Source organism: Diprion similis, chromosome 2 (genome assembly GCF_021155765.1).
Source record: "Diprion similis isolate iyDipSimi1 chromosome 2, iyDipSimi1.1, whole genome shotgun sequence".
NCBI classification, from domain to species: Eukaryota; Metazoa; Arthropoda; class Insecta; order Hymenoptera; family Diprionidae; genus Diprion; species Diprion similis.
The window spans coordinates 14,209,649-14,229,418 of record NC_060106.1 but is presented as its reverse complement, the minus strand read 5'-3'; the positions used below and the strand labels follow the sequence as shown (position 1 = coordinate 14,229,418).

General features: G+C 44.5%; 1 protein-coding gene across 5 annotated transcripts in view; it reads right to left on the bottom strand.

Moving 5' to 3' along the window:
• The window catches only part of LOC124416560 (zinc finger protein 608-like), a 97,047-nt gene continuing 77,277 nt past the window's right edge, over positions 1 to 19,770 (bottom strand). For 2 of the 5 annotated variants that reach the window (XM_046897741.1, XM_046897742.1), the window contains exons 7-8: positions 4,288 to 7,341; positions 1 to 265 (exon numbers count right to left, since the gene is read on the bottom strand). In XM_046897741.1, the coding sequence (XP_046753697.1) occupies positions 186 to 265; positions 4,288 to 7,341 (3,134 nt within the window). In that variant the 3' untranslated portion in view covers positions 1 to 185. Of the gene's footprint in view, positions 266 to 3,334; positions 7,342 to 19,770 lie in introns of those variants that run through there. The other 3 variants (XM_046897746.1, XM_046897743.1, XM_046897744.1) reach the window with 3 other exon arrangements.

Below are 19,770 nucleotides of genomic sequence, written 5' to 3'. Positions count from 1 at the left end.
TCAGTTTGAAAAGAAAGTTTTCGAAAAACGCGCAAGCCCGAGGCCTTCCCAAATCCTCAGGTAATCCGCAAGCAATCCACTAGATATCTCCATTAGGGCCTCGCGCCGTTGATTCCACTTGCCGAATGTGCGTGGTGATTTTGAGCCGTGCTACCTGCCGCATTTGCCAGCGCGGGGGCCGCGGGTCACTTAGGTGGGAATGAGGAAATCGGCGAGATCACCGAAGCGGCTACAGCCGCAGCCTGCTGGGTCGCTAGCACTGCCGCTGCAACACATACAGCAGTCAGTCGATTACCATGCAAGTCCATAGTCCTTCGTTAAGACCTTATTGCGAGGTGGGGAACAACGCGGTTGAAGATCTAGCAAACGATCGCGTCACTGCACGTGCCAAGCCTTTGTCGAACGATCTTATTACCATTACAATGTCCGGAAATATTTATTACGCTCGCGCAAATGAGGTCGGAATTTCTTTACTTTCATTTTTTATAAAATAATAATAATAATAAAATAATAATAATAATGATACATATGGGTGTTGAGTTTATTGACTCGACAACTGGAATGATATCATCAAGGCAACGCAGTTACGAGATCGTTATGCATTCTTTTTTTTTTTTTTTTCTCTCTCGCGTTTTTGAACAAATAATATTATACTGTCACGAGGGGGTAGAAAGATTGATCGCAGTAGCAGTTGTGAATGTTGAAGAAAATAAAATTCTCGTATTTTTATGAAAGTTTAAAACTCTTTTTATGGTTTTTTTTTTTTTTTTTTATTTCATATTAAAATTGCGATGCGTTCACAAGTTTTAATCATCTCTGGTTATATGCAAGCGTATAACGTACGACGGGATAACTTTCAGTGAAGAAATTACGGAGAAGTACCGAAGTGAAAACCCTCTTCGGAAGCAACTTGGTTAATAAGACCTCAGCAAGACTATACGGCGACTTTGCCCTTCCACGATCCCGCCTAGTATATATATATATATATATATATGTAGGTAAAATATAGACCATGAGATAATAATTATACGTTTATAGGGAACTTCCCTTATTATACGTAATAATAAATAATTAGTTAAAAGAGCGAACATAATAAAATGCATAATTAACAGGCCAGCTTTCGAGCAAAATCTCGAAACGACAGAACCGCCCACGTAGAGTAGAAGAAGACGAGGCTGTTTATTGGACACGACTGATCTTCACGTTTATTGTCGAGTCGCGCTAGCTGTGCAGCAGTTAGCATATACCGACTGTAGACGTGTAACGACGTATCATATTAACGATACGATATGAGAATCGAGACATTATATCTATTGGGATATATGTATATTCGGATATAATCGTATATACTCGTACATAATACTACGTATGTTTGTATTAATCGAGTGTATAATGTTACCGCGGCAAGATATTATTATATGTGATAAAAATTCTTTAATTATTCTCCGAACCCATTGTATATTCATTACGTAAGTCAATTCACGCCGTTGAAACTAATAGCATGTGAACGCGCGCGTGCATGACGCTTTCTAATGACGTGTGCCCAGAATCGTACAGATGATGCAATGATAGTAAGGGCTTAACCGTTCACTCAAGGTATATTATCAGCCTGCGGATACCTACGTGTTTTTCGTAGTGTGTATCGTTTGCGTGTTACTTCGATTTAGTTATGTTCGTATAATTATAGCCAGACTGGCATGAATTGTAGATGACGTAATCGTTTGTCAAGTTATTTCTAGTATCGAGGAAAAACATGTAGAAATTGAGAAACTGCTTATCAAGTGGCAACGCAATCGCGCTCTCGATACAAGAATTATAATTTAATTAGAACAAGTTGTTGTTGATTTGTTTTTTTTTTTCTTTTGCCTTGCTAGTCTTTAGTTTTTCTTTTAAATTTCGTTTACATTTTTATTTTATACTACCGTCGCCGATCAAATCCAAAGCTACATTATAGATCAAAATTACAAATGTGTACGATTTACTATACAAGCACAACGGATATGTAATGAAAAAACGCGATTATGCAGTATAATTCTACATCATTAAGCGTTTCTCGGTTGGAGGTAACACGATTCAACTCATCTTCAACTCATTCCTCTATCTTCAAGTTCGAGGTGTTGAATTATTATTAGATACGTCGTTTGTAATTTGGCGTCCCGAATTATTTGTGAATTATGAAATCCTGGCAGTGCTTGCTCCATTATGTATAAGTTATACACTTTGTCGATATTAGCTTTCATCTTTGAATTCTTTTTAATCGTTGATAGAAATTACGTCACTTACATCTTCATCTGCAATACGAGGGAAGTTTCGAATAACGATCATGTTTTGTAAACGTCTCTTTTTTATTGTAAAAACGGCTGTACCGTAGTTTATTTTTTTTTTTTTACTTGTTCTCCCTTTTTGTTTCTGTTTTATCTGGTTTGTTTCACTTTTATTTCATCTCTAGACTCGTTCGAAAAGTCTGCATGGAAGACTGCTAACTAGTCTGAATGAAACGCGTTTGAAACGTTCGTCTATTATGTACTCAAAAATCAGCAACTATATTTTTGAGATTGAGAATGAATTCCATCATTAGTTGTGTATGAGTAACGCGGGAGGGAGGGAGGGCGGGAAGGGGGGAAGGAGGGAGGGAGGGAGGGTTTCTTCGCAAGAAGCACGATAAATAATTATCACAGTCTGAACTATCCTAAGCCCTACATCTAAAATACAACTTATATATACCTAACCAAGTGTGATTGAATAAACCACCCGATTACTTCCGGTTCGGTCGACACCATACTGACGATTAATTAAATACGTTTGCATTTCTAGACTATCATTATATATCATTCGGAAAAAGAAATTCACAATTTAATAAAATATTTACAGAAAGCTTAAGGGGGGGGGGGGGACCTCGATGAAATTCCGGTGATATCGAGTTTTTTTGTTTTTCAAATGGCTAACAAAGATGTGATGAAAAATTCCTCTCAACAAAAGTTAGATGATAGTAGTATGTGTCCTGAAAAAAATGTCAATCTCCTGCAATGAAAATGTATGCGCAATTAACTTTAGGCAGAAAATTTCCAGCTTATCGCTCCCAAAAGTTCCTTGCGCATATACTTTCATTGCAGGAGATTGAAATTTTTTTTCAAGATACATACTAACATAATCTGAATTTTTTTGGGAGGAATTTTTCATCACATCTTTTTTAGGCGTTTCAAAAATGAAAAACTCGATATTATCCAAATTTCACTATAGTCCCCCCTTAACGGTCAAATTTTGGGTCACCTTTTTTTCGGGCCCGATACGATCATTATATATGTGTGTATATATGATGTAATTAATCTCAATGTCTCGGTCCAACGTTTTAATACAGTTACAGCAAACTTTTGCCTCGAACAACGTCTCCTTACACACACACATGATTCGTTTGCTCACTCATTCTCACCGTATCTCTCTGCACGTTCATTCTCTTTCATTCACACTCACACGAAGGAACTGATACAACGTTACATCTTTTAATTCATTTTCAATTCGTCGACACGCACCAATATGGTGCACTACGGTATTCGGTGCTTGGGCCGATAACTTGTTCAGTTACGTTGCTTCGTCAAGTCTTCTGCTAGTATTGAAAATAATAATGACGATGATGATATTCATCATCGTTCGTTCGCTCGTCCGTCCGTTTAGTTTGAAACAGGTTTGATCGAACGAAAATATAATGCGCTAATAACGAACCCAAAGGGGGAAAAATAAAATAAAATAAAATAAAATAAAATAAAGAAACGGGGTATAAAAAAGAACCGCGTTTCATCGGCATCACATCGAAGTGGTAATAGCCGAGCGTTCGTATAGTGACGAAAATTCCGATGCATAAATTGTAACATATTATGGCTTCTGGTTTAAAGCGTGGCTCTCTCCGACGATTCCTAATGGCGTTGACATGCAAGCTAGGCAATGGATACGTGCTTAGTGGGCGAGCAATCGACGTACTTATGTATCGATAGTCCTCATATATATCAACATACTATCTAACCAAGTGTGTCGTTCTCCTGCATGTAATTGAAGAGAAAAACGGCTCGCCTGTGATAGCCTCGCGGGTATTTACTTTTATTTACAATCAAAGATCCGCAGATCCCAAGTAACCCGCGAGACATTCTCCCTAAATAAATCTCTCTCTTTCTCACTCACGTTATATACCTGCCTGCAAAGTTCGCTTTTTCAATTTCATTATATTTCTTTTTTACCGAGTGTGCGCCTTGGATCGCCGGGAGCCTTACTGTCAGGGTCTGACAAGAGGCTTACCTCCGTAGGGTGCGGAGTACTGCCCCGTCAAAAGGGGATATCCGAGTCCTACATGGGTATGGTGATGAGTGTGAACGTGTCTCTGGGGTGGCGGCGACCTGTTATCCTTTCCGGAGTTACCGCCCCCCGTGTCCCCCGGCCCCTGCTGCTGATTGCCGCCCTGATTTTGTTGTTTGCTTCCCTGCTGCTGGCCCTGATTTTGGGGTGGTCCAGGGCCAGCCACCGAGGTCGGGGGCCCGCTGGGGGGCCTCGAAGGCGTGGGACCCGTCGACGAGGGGCTCGACGACGCGGCGGAGGTTTTTGGGGTCGGAGACTTGAGCGCCCTCTCCTGGAGCTCGTGAATCTTGTGCGCTGAGTAGTACTGATTCGCGTGATGCTGAAGAAGGTCAAGAGCCTTGCCGCCCGGCGGCCTGCTGAGATCCTCGGGCGCGTGATACCTCGGCAACTGATGGAGGTAAGGATTCCCCGAGAACGGTGCCGGAACAAGCATCGGACTAAGCCCCCTGTAGACGGGGTGACCTGTGTCGAATCCGAGCTGAGGGTAATGCTGGGGTTGCATGTAACTCGGGTGAATGTAGGCGTACTGTGAGGTCGGGGGAGGCGGGGGTCCCTGGGTCTCCATCGTGGGCTTGACACCCTCCTGCTTGTTCTTCACATCCTCCGACTTCCCGAGGTCCTGCGGTTTCTCCTGTTTCGGTAGATGCTTCGGACTCGGTGGCGGGGGTTTAGCTTGCTGGCTCTGTTTCGGCCCGTCGTCTTTCCGCCTCTGTTCACCCGGATACAGATAGTACCTTCGATCGTCCTGCACGGGTCCCGGGGGTGGTCCTCTCTGACCTTGGGAACTGTGATAGACGTGGTACGGACTCATCTGGCTCTTCATTTCTATACTTTCTTTAAGGATCTGGTGATTCTCATGCTGTTTGTCCTTCAGGCTCGATTGCTGTTGCAGCTGCTGTTGTTGTTGTTGTTGTTGTTGTTGTTGTTGTTGCTGTTGCTGCTGCTGCTGCTGTTGCTGCTGCGGCTCCTGTTTGATCTTGGGTTTCTGCTCGTGAGGGTCTTGATCAATCGGTTGACTCTGCTGCTGCGCAACCGCCTGGGGCTGGTAAGGATACCCAGCGTAAGCACCGTACCCGGCGTAATAATGAGGCTGCTGTTGAGGCGGTGGATTCAATTCCTTCTTCTCTTTCTCAACCTGGCTCTGCATGCTCGTCATGGAAGGCATCTGCGGTATGTTCAACGGCTTGACTTCCTGCTTGGGCGTCAAATCGCTCGGTTTCTGATCGCCGGACTTGTCCTGCACACTGGGCACGAGGTACGGAGGCTGGTTGTAGTATGGATACATGCTGAAGTGGGGCGGCAGATGACTCTGGGCTCCCGGCTTGACGTCCTTTACGTCCTGACACTGTTTAACCTTGTCGGCGGACTCAGCCTCGAGGACAGGCGCAGCGTCGTCCGATATGTCCGAGTAAGCGGGACTCTGAACGTCCTCCCTTGACGAGTCGACGACCGGCGCTTCCAGAGGCGACGGATGCGGGCTGCCACCCGGGGATTTCCTCGACTTCTTTTTGTACCCCTGCGGCTTCGGTGTGCGTGGATCCTTGCTCTTGTCTTGCTCGGGCATGAGGGCAGCCGTAGGCTTGACCTTGAACTGGGGCATTTTCGGATGAATACCGACACCCGGGTAGGGCTGCAAATGCGACTGCATCTGTTGTCCGGGGTGGGCAGGGCTCGGGGCCTGGAGGCCTTGCTGCTGAGCGACCTGGCTGCCCAGACTCTGAAGACCGGGATGTTGGCTCGAGAGATTCTGCACTCCCTGAGGCTGCTGCATTCCCGGTTGTGGCGCAGAGTGCTGAGGCGGTGGTGGCTGACCGAGTTGAACCTGCCCGGGATGCTGTACCGGTTGCATTTGGTGGGCAGGTTGCATTTGTTGTTGCTGTTGCTGTTGCTGTTGTTGCTGCTGTTGTGCGGATAACTGCTGACCAGGTTGTTGTATTTGCTGTTGTTGACTCTGGAGCGGTTGCTGCTGCTGAAGCAGCGGATTTTGCGACTGGTGTTGTTGTTGTTGTTGTTGTTGTACTTGCGTCGGCTGGGGTGGCTGGGGAATGTTCAACGTTTGGGGCATATTCGTGCCGGGGTGGGGCGAAGGTACGGGCCTCGGAGATTGGCTCGGATGCGAGCTTGGGCTTTGCGGGGCGTTTAGGGGTTGCTGCGTCTGTTGCTGAACGGGCCGTGGAGGTGGAGCCGTCGAAACAGGCGCGGGAAGATCGTCTTGGCCGAACCTGAGGACGCCCGGCTTGACGATGCTCTTCTCGGGCATTACCGGGGTCGCGGATTCGATGCCAGGCGATGGCACCCGAGGTGGGGGTGGTGGCGTTTCCGGGGGCATCGCGGCGGTCGGGGGACTGCTCGCTCTGAGAGGGGTGCCCTCCGGTTTGTCGGCCGGAGACTTGACCGGGGTAGCCGGACTCGGGGCCTCGATATTGCTCTCGTCGTTCTCCGACATGCTGGTGATAGCCTCCTTGGTATCGTCGTCGTCGGCCGACCCGTGGGCATGGCTCTGGTGATACTTGAGTCCGTTTATGTGTTTGTACTTCTTGCTGCAGTTCGGTTCGGGGCACTCAAGGAGAACCGGACTCGCGGGTGGTGAGCCGCTAGGCGGCGTCGGCGGGGGTGCTCGCCGCTTGTTTTTCTCCTCCTCTTCCGGACCCCGTGATTTCCGCTTCGCCGCGGGGTCAGGTCGGGGCGGCACGAAGGCCGCAGGGCTGGGGCTGGCCGCAGGGGATCCTTGGGCGCCGCGGCGTCCTTTCGCACCACCGTTTCGCAATTTGCTATGAACGGAGCTGCGGGTCTCTGTGAAGTTGCTCAGGTCGTTTCCTGGCGTCGAGTTCGCCGCAGCTCGGCCTCGTTTGCCGCGACCCTTCGGCGTCCTCGCGTCCAAGTCGCTCGTCGGCGAATCACAGAATCGCGGTGGGGCCCAATCGTGTCGGGTGCAGTCCAGGAGCGTACCCACGTAGGTCTTGCCCCTCCACGTCACATTCACGACCAATACACCTGCAACAAAAATAGTACGTCCCAAATAATAATAGTCAGCGAGTAAGCCTGTCTTGGCGTCAGGATGAAGAAGATTAGTCGATTATAAGCTATGGAAATTAGGGACCTTACGTATCTATTTATCGGACAATTCATCCGTATTCTCCACAAGGATAAAGGGACAACAGATTTATAATTCTATTTCACGCCAAATCCTCAAAATCAACTTATGATACATTTATTTCTTGTGAGCGCGCAAGGTAGATACTACAAGTTGCCCTTGAAGATTCGGTGTCCATATATAATTGTGATCGAACTTCACGACGTAAATTTGTTTGATCAATCAATTAAACTGTAATACGATAGTGGAAACATACGTATTTCTAGCTTTGTTTGTCCAATTCATTCATGCATATTCACGGCACGATTGGACTCACATCACAATTACTTCAAGATCGCCAGAACCGTTAGTGTCAACAGCTTTCAAGTGCACGTGGGGTACGAGGGCTATAGCGATCCGTTAGCATATGGCGTTATCTTTAAATGACATTGTTTTCACGTGTGCATGGGACTCTACGCGCCTCCTATCACAACCGGGTGCAATAAACCGTTCGATAAAGAAAAAACCCGAAAAAATAACAAACAGTTAGTAAACAGGCACGATTACATCGGGGCATGGTTGGTCGACGAGGATGAAGATTAAGGTACACATCGATTTCCTTGTGTGGGTGTAATACGTATGTATTATGTATAAGCTAGCTATAAGGAGGAGGGACGATACGCGCTATAAAAGGAAGGCTGGTCTTTGAGGACTGGTACGTCTCAAGTAGATTGTTCAATAATGCAATTCCATTAAAGATGTTTGCCAGTCTTCTGCAGCGGAATTCGCGAGACTCCACCTTTCACATTTAAATGTATCAGTGAAAATAAAATCAATCCCAAGACCATACGCGGTTGTGTTAAATAACGTTATTTTTGTGTCTTCATAACTTTCCCGATAAACAACTATTAGAGATAATTGTATCAATTTCAAAGAGGAAAGGAATACTTAAACTTTCGAAACTGTAGTCGGTTATACGACCTAATCGATGATCGTGTAACGGGCAAATCGACTCGTCTCGGTCATAGGTCAACTTGCACTAAACTGCGAGTAATTGGCGACAGAATCGATTACCTACACGCTAGATTCTAGGATAGCCCTGCTCCGGGAATTCCCACAGATTTGCGCAAGCGAAGGTAGAAGCAGCGGAGAATCAACGCGGGCGGTTAATCAAAATTCTCAATAGCTGATCGATCTTTAGCCGTCCGTCATGGAATTCTTCTGATTAAGATACGGAGATTGAATGGAAATTCGTGTCTCAGGAATGTATGTAAAAGCTGCAGGATATCTGGTTAAATATCTGTGTCAAGCGGCGATATCGAAAAGAACAAAGGAACCGAACAATAATAATAATAAAATGTAGTATGCCTAAAAAATGTAAGAAAGCGGCGCATCCACCGAGAAGTGGATATCCTTCTGTTGGAGGTTCAAGGCAACCAGCTCCCTAAAAGCCCCGCAGCGCAGCTGCGTCGAGGTTCGTTCCCTCTTCGTGTCCGTCTCCTCTCATCCTCTCATCCTCTCATCCTTTCAACCTCCTTCTCTCTCCGGTGTCTCGACATTGGTACCCGATCACAGATGCAGCAGGCAGTTCTCTCTCGCTCCCATGGGAACCGGTGAACGAATATACCGAGATTGAGTCGTTCGTTCAGGCTGCTGACGTCATTTCCATTTACCAAAACCGTCGAACGGAGGAGTTTCAAAGTGTCGTTAGTGCGCCTCTGGTGCACGAAGCATCGGCGGACCGACTGGTTAAACATACGGCAATAATACCACAGCCTGACTAATGGCTAATGGTCGCCGGCAACCATGGTGCAGCAACCGGTACCGCGGGATATAATGGTATGGAAGCCAAGCCACAGATCCACTCAACGGGCACCAAGGTGCGAGTTCTTTTTAAGCGTTCGACAAATATTTACCCGCACCACCGACTCTGAGAAGCACGTTACCCGCGCTACATTTCCCTACACCGACGACACTCGGCTTCCGATTTTTGTTTCTCTCCACCGGCTACCTGTCTCCTTTACCCATGGGTTGTACCCGTGTTTAATCAACATGGCTACGCCACCGCAGCCGGCATCGATTCCATACTTGGGCATTAAGACATTATACGTGTATGCGTCACACCGTATAAACGTGCAAGAAGATACACTTTTCTGAACATTCCGTGCATATGGGTATGTGCCACATGTACGTGGACGTCAAAAGCGATCGACTTCGTCGCCGCTGCGGAGTCGTGAAGCCGTACAACTCTGGGATCAGAATGAAATTGATATTCCGCCAGAGCGTCGGCTGATCGAAGGGATATTGAGAAGAGGGAAGGAGGAAGAGGAGAAGGAGAAGGAAGAGTAAGAGGAACATTACGAGAATGGTCCCCATCAACCGGGGTATCACCAGACAGCTGAAGTCGCGAGCTGCCGATCAGCAATTTCCATTTTCTTATTACACCCAGCTACCGACCTATCGGGGCTTTTGATCCTTATAGCCCAGTCAGTTAGGGTGTACACGTAGGTACTGTAAAGTGGCCTGATCTATTCAAACATTCCTTTATTCCATTTCAGTCTCCCAACTGAAAGAACGACGCGTAGTCGTGACTCGAGACTTCTTCAGACCTCTGCAGCAGATCTGCCATTCAATAATGGGATTCGATGAAACTGGTATTAAAACGGATTCCTCAACTTGTATACATCTACGATTATACACTTTTTACCCTACGTGTACGTCGGGTGGATTCCATTGTGCATAGAGATACCACTATACTGATTAAAGATCATACCAGCAAAAAATGAACCGATGCCAAGTATTTAAATTTTGACGTAACGTTTTTCAATAATGTTATTTGACGCATTGTGTATAAGAGAAGAAGAATAAGAAATGCGAAATACTAATTTAGCAACGTTGTACGAAAATTAACCCGTCGGCAAGGCAAGGCAAGGCAAGGCAAGGTTATAATATTCGTTGAGAAGAGTAGAATTATTATCGCAGCCCGCAGCGTTGGTGAGTGACGATGAAACGAAATTTAATTAAACGTCAGGTGAGGGACCCGCACCGTCTGAGAAAACCCCGGGGCGTCTGCCTGAAAAGCCACCTGCTCATTTTGTCGCTCGGCAAAACGAACATCCTTTCAAACTGATGGTTCAAAGAATTAAACAAAATGATTCACTTAGTAGCATTGTTCTCTCGTCGGCAGCGCGTATAGTCTTTGACCCAACACCGATAAATCGTGCTTGTCCCAGAACGATGTTAATCCTCGGCCACTAAAGCGGCTTGCTTGGTTGAATGAAAGTAGGTGGACTAACTCAGGAGAATACATAATGAAGTAAATACTCTGCGAACCCACGCTCGCAACCAACACGTATGTACATACATACCTACGGTGGCTCAGACACGACGTTCCCATAAATTGTCCAACATTTTTTGACGAGTTCTTTTCTTACACGAAATTTTTATGCATTCGATTCTACGTCAGTGCAGTCGATTTGTATTTTCCTCTCCAACTCCAGTCATACTCACAATACACTGTCTAGGAATTTCTACCAGAATAAAACGCTCTTATACAGTGGCTCGGCGCTCGAGGCAATTAGCCGAGCCAGTTAAAAGATGGACTACAAGGTGATTTCTTAACGACGAAATCATATGGAAGATATTTTCAACACCTAAAAACTCTCAAAGCGTATGAGTAATGACTAGCGGCAGTTAGCACAAGTTTTATAGTCACGTCAATTTTTTAATCCCCTCGTAAGTAGTTATATACGTTTAACGTGTGTCACACACCGCCACTGGTGTGTGCCTATAACTACGTCCATACGAGCATACCTGTACGTAGTACTGGTCGACGGTAAGCGATGAGACTGCGCTGAGTGAGAACAAATCTGGGAGAACGAGATGTCGGAATGAAATACGAAGCGGTTGATGGTGCAGTACGAGGTAGAGGAGGATCGGTGCGATGGTATAACGGAGAAAAGATAGCGAACGAGAGAGAGAGAGAGAGAGAGAGAGAGAGACGGAGAGAGGATCGGGCGATAGCTGTAGACATAGCAGAGTCAAGTTGAACCGAGGCAAGCCGAGCTGATTGTGAGCGGCCAAGAGGCTTGCTTCCAATAAAGAGGTATACGTTCTCGGTATATCTATACAGTACTGAGCTCTGACAAAGTACAATCTCGCCAAAAAGTTCCTGATTGCACTAAACGAGCCGGCGGAAGAGCAATCGTCAGGATGATAAACTCTAGCACTTCTAGCTTCCGGATTAAAGACGACCACCGCAGCGACCACTTCGAGTTCGACGTAATTCGCGTATACGCAATTTGTCCAGATTTTCCAACAGTTCGTTTATACGAGCGAGTATCGATTCCGTGGTGTTGCGGTGACGACGGAGGTGAGGACGCGGTTACGAAGGTTGTGGTGGTGGTAGTGGTGGTGGTCGATGTCACCCACCCAATTCGTCTCGAAGCCAGCGCCCTTCAGCGCCCCTCCAACCCCAATTTTCATTCCATTCCAAGAACACTTTGCGCGATCCTTAGAAACCGACTGAATTTAGCAAGATTAATTACTTTTTTCTCTCCTTTTTACTCTCTGTGTTTTCTCTCGTTTTCACTGTTACCGCCAGATCTTTTTGTAACCCACAACGAAAAGGGATTCTTTGAATTTATACAAATAAGCATACACTGTGTAAACTGGTCCGTTTGAAGATTACTCAGAAGTGAGAACCGGGCGCAATCTTTTTCTTCACCTTATACAATGTATGAAATTAGACGAACTTTAAACGGCAAACGGGGATTACTGATACATAATAGAATAAAAGGAAAAGTTGGCTAATTTTCATGAAAAAAAACATTACAATTGACGTCCTTGAATTCTTTGAACCAGAATAAACGTCTCTGGTGAAATAAAAAATATAGTGAGCAAGATAACAGTTAAAAAATGCGTCAACAAAACTATTACCCTAAAATGTTGATAACAAAATAAAACTGTCGTGATTACCATAATTAGTTGTAGAAGTTATCGTAGGCAAGTTAACATACGAGTAAACAGCCGTATCGATTATCTCAGTAGTAAAATGACCGTAAAAACAATCTTCTTAGGCGAGACGAGAAAATAGTAAAAATTTTTTTGTACCTACTTCCTGTTCTGTTAATCGTCACTCAAACCAGAGAGTATAGAATTCAAACTTGTCCAAATACGTGGCTTACTACACGTAACAGCGGTTTAAATATACATACACATATACATATATGTATATAGGTAAGTATGTGCCTACGAAGATAAAGAATAAACAATTCAACGATGGTAATATTTACAGATAACCATCCGAAATCTATCAATATTTTTTCAACTTCCTATCGAAAATATCAACACTCAAAGGAGAACAAAAAACAAACATTCTTTTGCATTATTATACAGAAAAAAAGAAACGACACTGGATCTCGTATTTTTATTTTACACTCAGCAAAGAGAAGAAATGAGCGACACATAAAATTATAATTATTGAAATAAAATCGTTTGCACGATATTAACTTCACGAAGTATTACATTCATTTTACCGCGGATGTAAAATTCTAATAAAGCTGTACTCATTATACATTGCAGCCCATATTCCGGATTTATATTCCTGTTTACTCGAAAACGCTCTTCCAGCCTTGCGGAGCTTAAAAAAAGATCGTTAATATAGTTAACGATCTTCTTGCGCAGTACCATCGCAATATCAATTACCGAAACTGCGATTTTATACACATGAGAAATAAAGTTTTCAAAATAAAAATCATACACACACACGCACACAAACACAGATACATCGATCCACGCAATCTATCTTTACCATTTCTATAACAGATATAGTTATCCTTAGTGCAAAAGCAGCTGGATGTCGACCAAATTTTTCCTCGGCACAGCGAGCGAAATAGTACAATGTGCAATTCCTTTCTAACAAAGAGACCTCGTGTATCTCTATAAAAGAGAAACCACTTGTTCCGAAACATTTTATTATCGTTTGTTTCACAGCACAGCAAACAGACTGTACCTATAGAATCGTGTAATCTTTTTTATTTTTCTGTTCTTTGTTCTTTTCTTTTATGCGCATGCATATAGTATATGCCAGCAAGCAAGGTATAGATATGAAATATCGAATAGTAGCCAAACGTGATTCTGGATTGCTAAAACTCTACCATACGTACACAAAAACAGCTGCAGTGGTGGTCACAGGCAAATAGGTAAGAGAGGTCATTAATAATAACCGGACGAACAGACTGACGATATAAGTGACAGTGAAATTGGTAGGCGGACTTCTGATTAAACGCCTCCGTCCGCGAATTGCTCGGTGCAAAGTTATGAGCGCCAGAAGGACGAAGTGCGCGAGGCATCGTAAAACGCGATTAAACTCAGACGTCGATGTTGCATCACCTTTATTTCTTTCGAGCTTTGTCGCATTCGTTTCCCTCTCGTCTACGACGTCATCTGCCAAAGGAGCACCGAGACTCTTTGTGCAATCAGAGAGGGTTGATTTTACCGTGACTCTCAGTTTTCTCCTTTAGCCAACTAACAGGCCGTACAAATATTGTACAAGCAACGAATTCCTCTCGTATTAATCCATCACTTTTTCTCTGTTCCCTCCATCTTCATCTCTGCTCAAACGGTCATAGATTTCTTATTAATGAAAAAATATCGTAGTGCTCGTTTGCAACCTCAAACATAATAGGTACGTTCGACGTATATTTTAATATTCATCCCGTGAATTCATCCTCGCAGATTTTCCTCATATTATACTCTCATAGGTCAAAGCTTCGTTCAACTGAATTTAGCGGGATATTCATCTCCCACATTTTTAATCCTCAGTCATGTTTATTCAAAATTATCTCATGCTATAAGCATCTCTGCCTTGTTCGTTTCATAAATTTCCAAACATTCTCAACATTTCTTTCACAGCCTTTCCTTTGTTTCGAAATTTCCACAATACCGGATTGAACATGCATTTTTCAATTCCATTTTTATACCTCAAAAATAAGCCATGCAAACATCTTTTCTATTCGCAGCATCGCTTGACACAATGATATTTATTCCCCCGAGGATAGACAGGAATTTGCATTTGACAAGCTTGACAAGCGTCGTTTGATCCGAGGTTTTCATCGAGGATAAAAACAAAAAAAAAAAAAAAAAAAAACTCGTTTTCGACCGGGGTTAGTGGGCGAGAGGTGGTCCATCAATTCCGCGAAAGAGAGTATCTCTCTTCGTTGCCGTTTCGTGTGTATACGTAACGCGTTAAAGGTTTGACGCAGACGCGTGTCGTCGTTGGAAGTGGAAAAGGACGAGGTGGATTCGCTGCCTGGCAAGGCGAGGCGAGACCGAATGGCGAAGAAAACGGCATAAGGGTAGAGCGAGACACCCTCACCAGGTTTCGAGAGATCGATAGAAAGCCTCCCGGTCCTCCTCCTCCTCTTCCGCCCCTTTCTTCGCGCCGCCCGCAGCCCTGCAGCAGCTCTTGTTGATCGGACTAACCTCCCTTCCCGTCTCAGCAGCAACCAACCCCGCCAAGCAACCCCTGCTGCTACGACTTCCACGTTCCCTTAATTCTTCGCTGTTACTTGGAGGTGGAAGTGCACGTCTTGACACAACTTATCGCGCAGCCTTCTGTGTTATAACGGCAATTTCTCCAGCTCATCTTCGAGGGAATCACGTGTCCGAGGAATGAGAGACGGGTGGACCTGCGCCTGATCTCTATACCCCCACCGCCCTCTATGCCGCGCCCTGTTTTTATCCCCGGGGAACGCGGGCGGGGGATGACTGAGTGATAGAAACTGATATAGCTTCTGTAATTATCGTCGGCTCTGTCGCATTGCAGATTACGCAAGTTGAGCGAGCGACGGTTTTGTCTCTTGTGCAGTGTTGGGGATGATTTGTAAAAATTTGTATTACTCAGAAGGCGGCGGTGAGTAACGAACGGGGGAGTGAGAAACAAGGAACTGTATACAGATGTCTGTATGAGTAGGTGAAGAGAGAGCGAGCGAGAGAGAAAGAGAGAAAGAGAGAAAGAGGAATACATTATTTTTGCTCCCAGGTAGAAGTTTCTTCCTATTTTAATGTTGAGGGTTTGCTGAGGATGGCAAAGGAGAAATAAAAAATGGTTTCAGCTAAAAATAAGAGTAATAAAAACCAGAAGCGGACGAATTTCAGAGAGCGGATAAACGGATGTATGAAAAATAATAAAAATAGTAGTAGGATGAGCGGAGAATCACGGGATCTGCAAAAAAAAAAAAATATGGAGGGAAAGAAATCACACAAAAAAAAGAAGGCACAAGGGACGGTGGAAATGATATGGTCTCACTTCGAATTGAAATCCGTTGAATTTATGGATTCTGAAATTCCCTGCAGGTGTATTTTTGCATCCACATTCCAGCATATAGAAACTTAAAATTCGATTTTAGAGTGACGATGATCAATTCAATTTCTATAATCGAGATTACCTTGTTATTCCGATCTAACAGTACAGAAAACTGGAAATCCATTGTGCATTTTCTGACAGAAAAAAAACAACAGAAAAAAAATTTAGTGTTCACCGATCAATGAATCACCTATTCGACAGAATAAACGATGGAGTGAATATACGAAAAGCGCGACGAAAATTCAGATGAATGCCATAAATCTTGAACGTCTTGGACCACCTCTTCTGTCCACCGTCGTCTCTCGTACTCTCACATCCCGCAAATTCGTCTTTAGACACGCGTTACACACGTACATGTAAAACATACCGGTATATGCATATAACGATACGAGTATGACAATAACCAAGCTGGTTGACTTGCTGACTAGATCGCGCCATGCATTCTATATTATATGTTTCTGGTAGCGCATGTATTAGTGCAACTATTTGTTCAATTGTAGGAGCGCGTTGGTTCTACACAAATATTAGTCATACGGTCGTAAAGAAGTAGTGCAAGCAGGCCCGTTCCGACTTCACCACGTTATTGTGTGATCTAGAGTTTGGCGTTACTTGCCAATGTGGGTAGTAGAAACATATTGTACGACATACGGTACACGAATCGTACTATTACCGATTCTGGGAGTACTGGATTTTCGGAATGATGAAATGGAGCAGTTTTGTCGATACACTCTCTGCCGTCCACCGTGGCGGAAATTTACTACCTCGGAACAATACCGCGTACCTAAAAGTCGTAAAAGATAAATATTTTCCATAGTAGGTAGCGAGAAGAAAAGGGAAAAGCTGTATAACCATTGACATGTAACAAATCCTACGCGTGAATAAATCATTCAGTAGTATATGTATACAGTCGAATAAAGTAGCCTTTCGAATGACATCTGACTGTGATTTAAAGTCTCTCTTATACGTTAACAATGATAACGGTACCCGCACTGAAGTATCTAAAATATTCCTGAATCGTCGTAAAATATCCTGAAGAACTGATTGAAATCGGCGATATATATCCAATCGATGAAATAGAGTCGAAAGTTTGAATCGACGAACCGAGAGAAATGGTAATACGAAATTCAATGGTACGAGTAGAGAGGAGGTGCAGGGCTATGGGTTCAAATGCGCCAATGCGCGAATACAGCTCAGCTGGATCCTAGAAGCAGTATCGATCGGCGAGCAGACGACGCTGAAGAGTAAACAACTGTTCACACTCGTAGACCGCGTATAGTGTATACCGAATGAACAAACACGCGGCGGGCAGCTTTGAGGGTATTTCAATTAAACCCAACGGTTTCGTTTATGCTAACCGGTTTCACAATCAGAAAAGTGCCTACTTATCCCACACCCACTTACCACGTATATAGCGGGCGCGTATAATCACGGCCCTTAAAAGATCCCATGAACATTTAGCACTCTCGGCAGCCGTTGCGGCTTGACAGGATTGCTCGGTCCCTTCAGCACGGCGTCGCGTCGTCGTCGAGTCTTTTAAGGTTCGAAATTGAGCCGGGAATCGCTACCCTCGTATCTAAAAAGGCCGGCCAACCGAAGAGCGAAACCTCGTTAATGCGTTAACGCGATGTCTTTCAGAGTAAATTGGACGGGCTCGGTGATCACCGGAAATGTTGTATTCTTTAATCCCCGAAAAGTTTTACTCCAACCTTTTACTTCCTGTCAAGTATGCCGCCTCAGAGGGTGCGAAAGGGAAGTGAAAGGTAGACGTCACTCTCCTCATGGCCTGGTGTCGGTAGGAAGTTCGTCGCGTATAAAGACCATCTCGAAATTTCACGCACAGGACGAAAATTCCCTAAATCTCGTTCCTTTTCATCCGCGCCCTTCTCCCCTTCCTCTTTCTCTGCGAATATCCTGCGTTCCGGGGATTTCATCCCTGAGCTCCAGAACGAAGCCGAACTGGGTTCTTCACCTCTCCGCCCTTCGTACCAGGCGGCCCTTGGGAGACAAACTTTTGCCAGGAATTTGTTTACGAGGTAAGTCTCAAAATTTCTGAACTGCTCGTTGGACTTGGCCGTTGGGAGTCGAATTCCTTTATACGAGAACCACTCTTATTCCCAACCACGGATAAAGACTTCCAAAGGAATCTTGAAGAGCCTGGCGGTTTATCGAACTGCGATAAAATGGCCCTTCTCGCGAGTTAGCCATTAGAATGAAAAACTTGATCCACTGATTGGCTTCTTCTGGTTGACAAGTCGAACAGTTACTGTGATTATTTCTTTCGCAGCTACAATAAATGCGTTTATTAATTCCGTTAATTTATGGACGTCAGCATGAGTGAAGACGAAGTAAAAGGTCGGATACAAATATGAGTCTAAACGGCGCCGATACCGTTTTACCGAGGGTATAAAGATTTCAATCGATAGTCCGATGATGCAGAATCAAACGACGTCTAATCGAGCAAATTCTAAGAAAGATACAACCCGATGGCGAATCGCTTCCTCACTCGACATCTCGTAGGTAAAGGGGATGACGAGGATGGGGAAAAGGGAGAAGGAGAAGAGGAAGAGAAAGAGAAGGATAGAACCGCGCCCCTAGGACCATCTGCATTAATTTGAATGAGGAATTAATTCGGTCCGTAGGAACCATCGAGGCTAAAATCCCCCCTCTTGCCGGTGCCTCCGGTGTTGATCTCGCGGGTCTTCCAGGCCGCTTTGAAAACACTGCTACACGGATTTTAGCGATATAGACACACCGACTCAGCCCATCCGAGGGTTCTGCATCAACTCTATACTAAATCACACTGATGACGAGTGTTTACGTAGCTCCGCTGCAGGGCGATACGGGGAGAACGCGTAGCTGGATATACAATTTGTGGTTCATGATTACTTGGAGTTGAATTTCCGATTCTGGTTCCCAGTTCCGTCGTTAGGTAGATAAAGCGGGCAGAGTTGCGCCTAGTAGCTAACTGCGGATGATAGTTACGCAACGAACATGTGTGTACTTGCATATATATGTAATATTCCAGATGCATATGGTATGAGGAATAATTTCACAGCAATATAGAATATATATGTATGTGTGAGAGAGGCTGCACAAATTGCAGGTATTTCATTCTGCGGTTGTATAATATGTGTTCAGGCAAAGTTATGGAACACGTTAATTATGCGATTAAAAGGGGCTGCCGTTGAAACTTTCTCGTTTCCAGAGGTACGGAAGGAAAAAGAGAAAAACAGAAAGAGAGGGAGAGAGAGAACAAACACAATAATTCAACGAGTGGTAAATTACCGCGTGAGCTTTTTCACCCTGGTTGTAAAAGCTCGTTGAAAGGTTCGAAGGAAAGAAAAAAAAAATCATCGAGTTTGATTGCGCGGCACTTTTATTCCAACTTTTAAACGAAGAAAAGCTTGGTGTGCGACATACCGTGCAATTATTGGTAAAGGTGTTGAACAGCCGGCTTGGAAATATGCCCAATGGAAAATAAAACAAGCGCGAGAGAGTTGAAGAAAGAATCTTGTGAAAAATCTGGCGAAAAGTGTTGAAACTAGCTCGCTGGGTTAAATGAACCATCTGGGAATCATTTGAACGTCCTTGTTACCGGTTACCCGACTCCGATTCGTATAAGGATTTCTGATGTTGTTATTCTTTTCTTATTTTCATCATTCCCCCCACACATTCGTAAAAGCGGAATGTATTACGGCGCCACAAAGTTCGAATCTTTCTCAATAGCTATTGAACGAGCTGTATGCACAGCTATTATATACGTGCTCACTTACTACCAGAGTGTAGAGATATTATAAGCAGGCAAACACGTCTCTTCGTCTATAAGCGTGCGTGTGAACGTTCCAAAGTAGCGAGACGCAAAAGCGAGTCGTTTAAAATTATTCGCGGCGTTTCGCGGACACGAGACAATTCGTCAGAGCTTTCAGAGAGTGAAGAAAAATTATACTTCTGCCGTTGAGAAAGAATAACTGGTAAGGAGGAATGG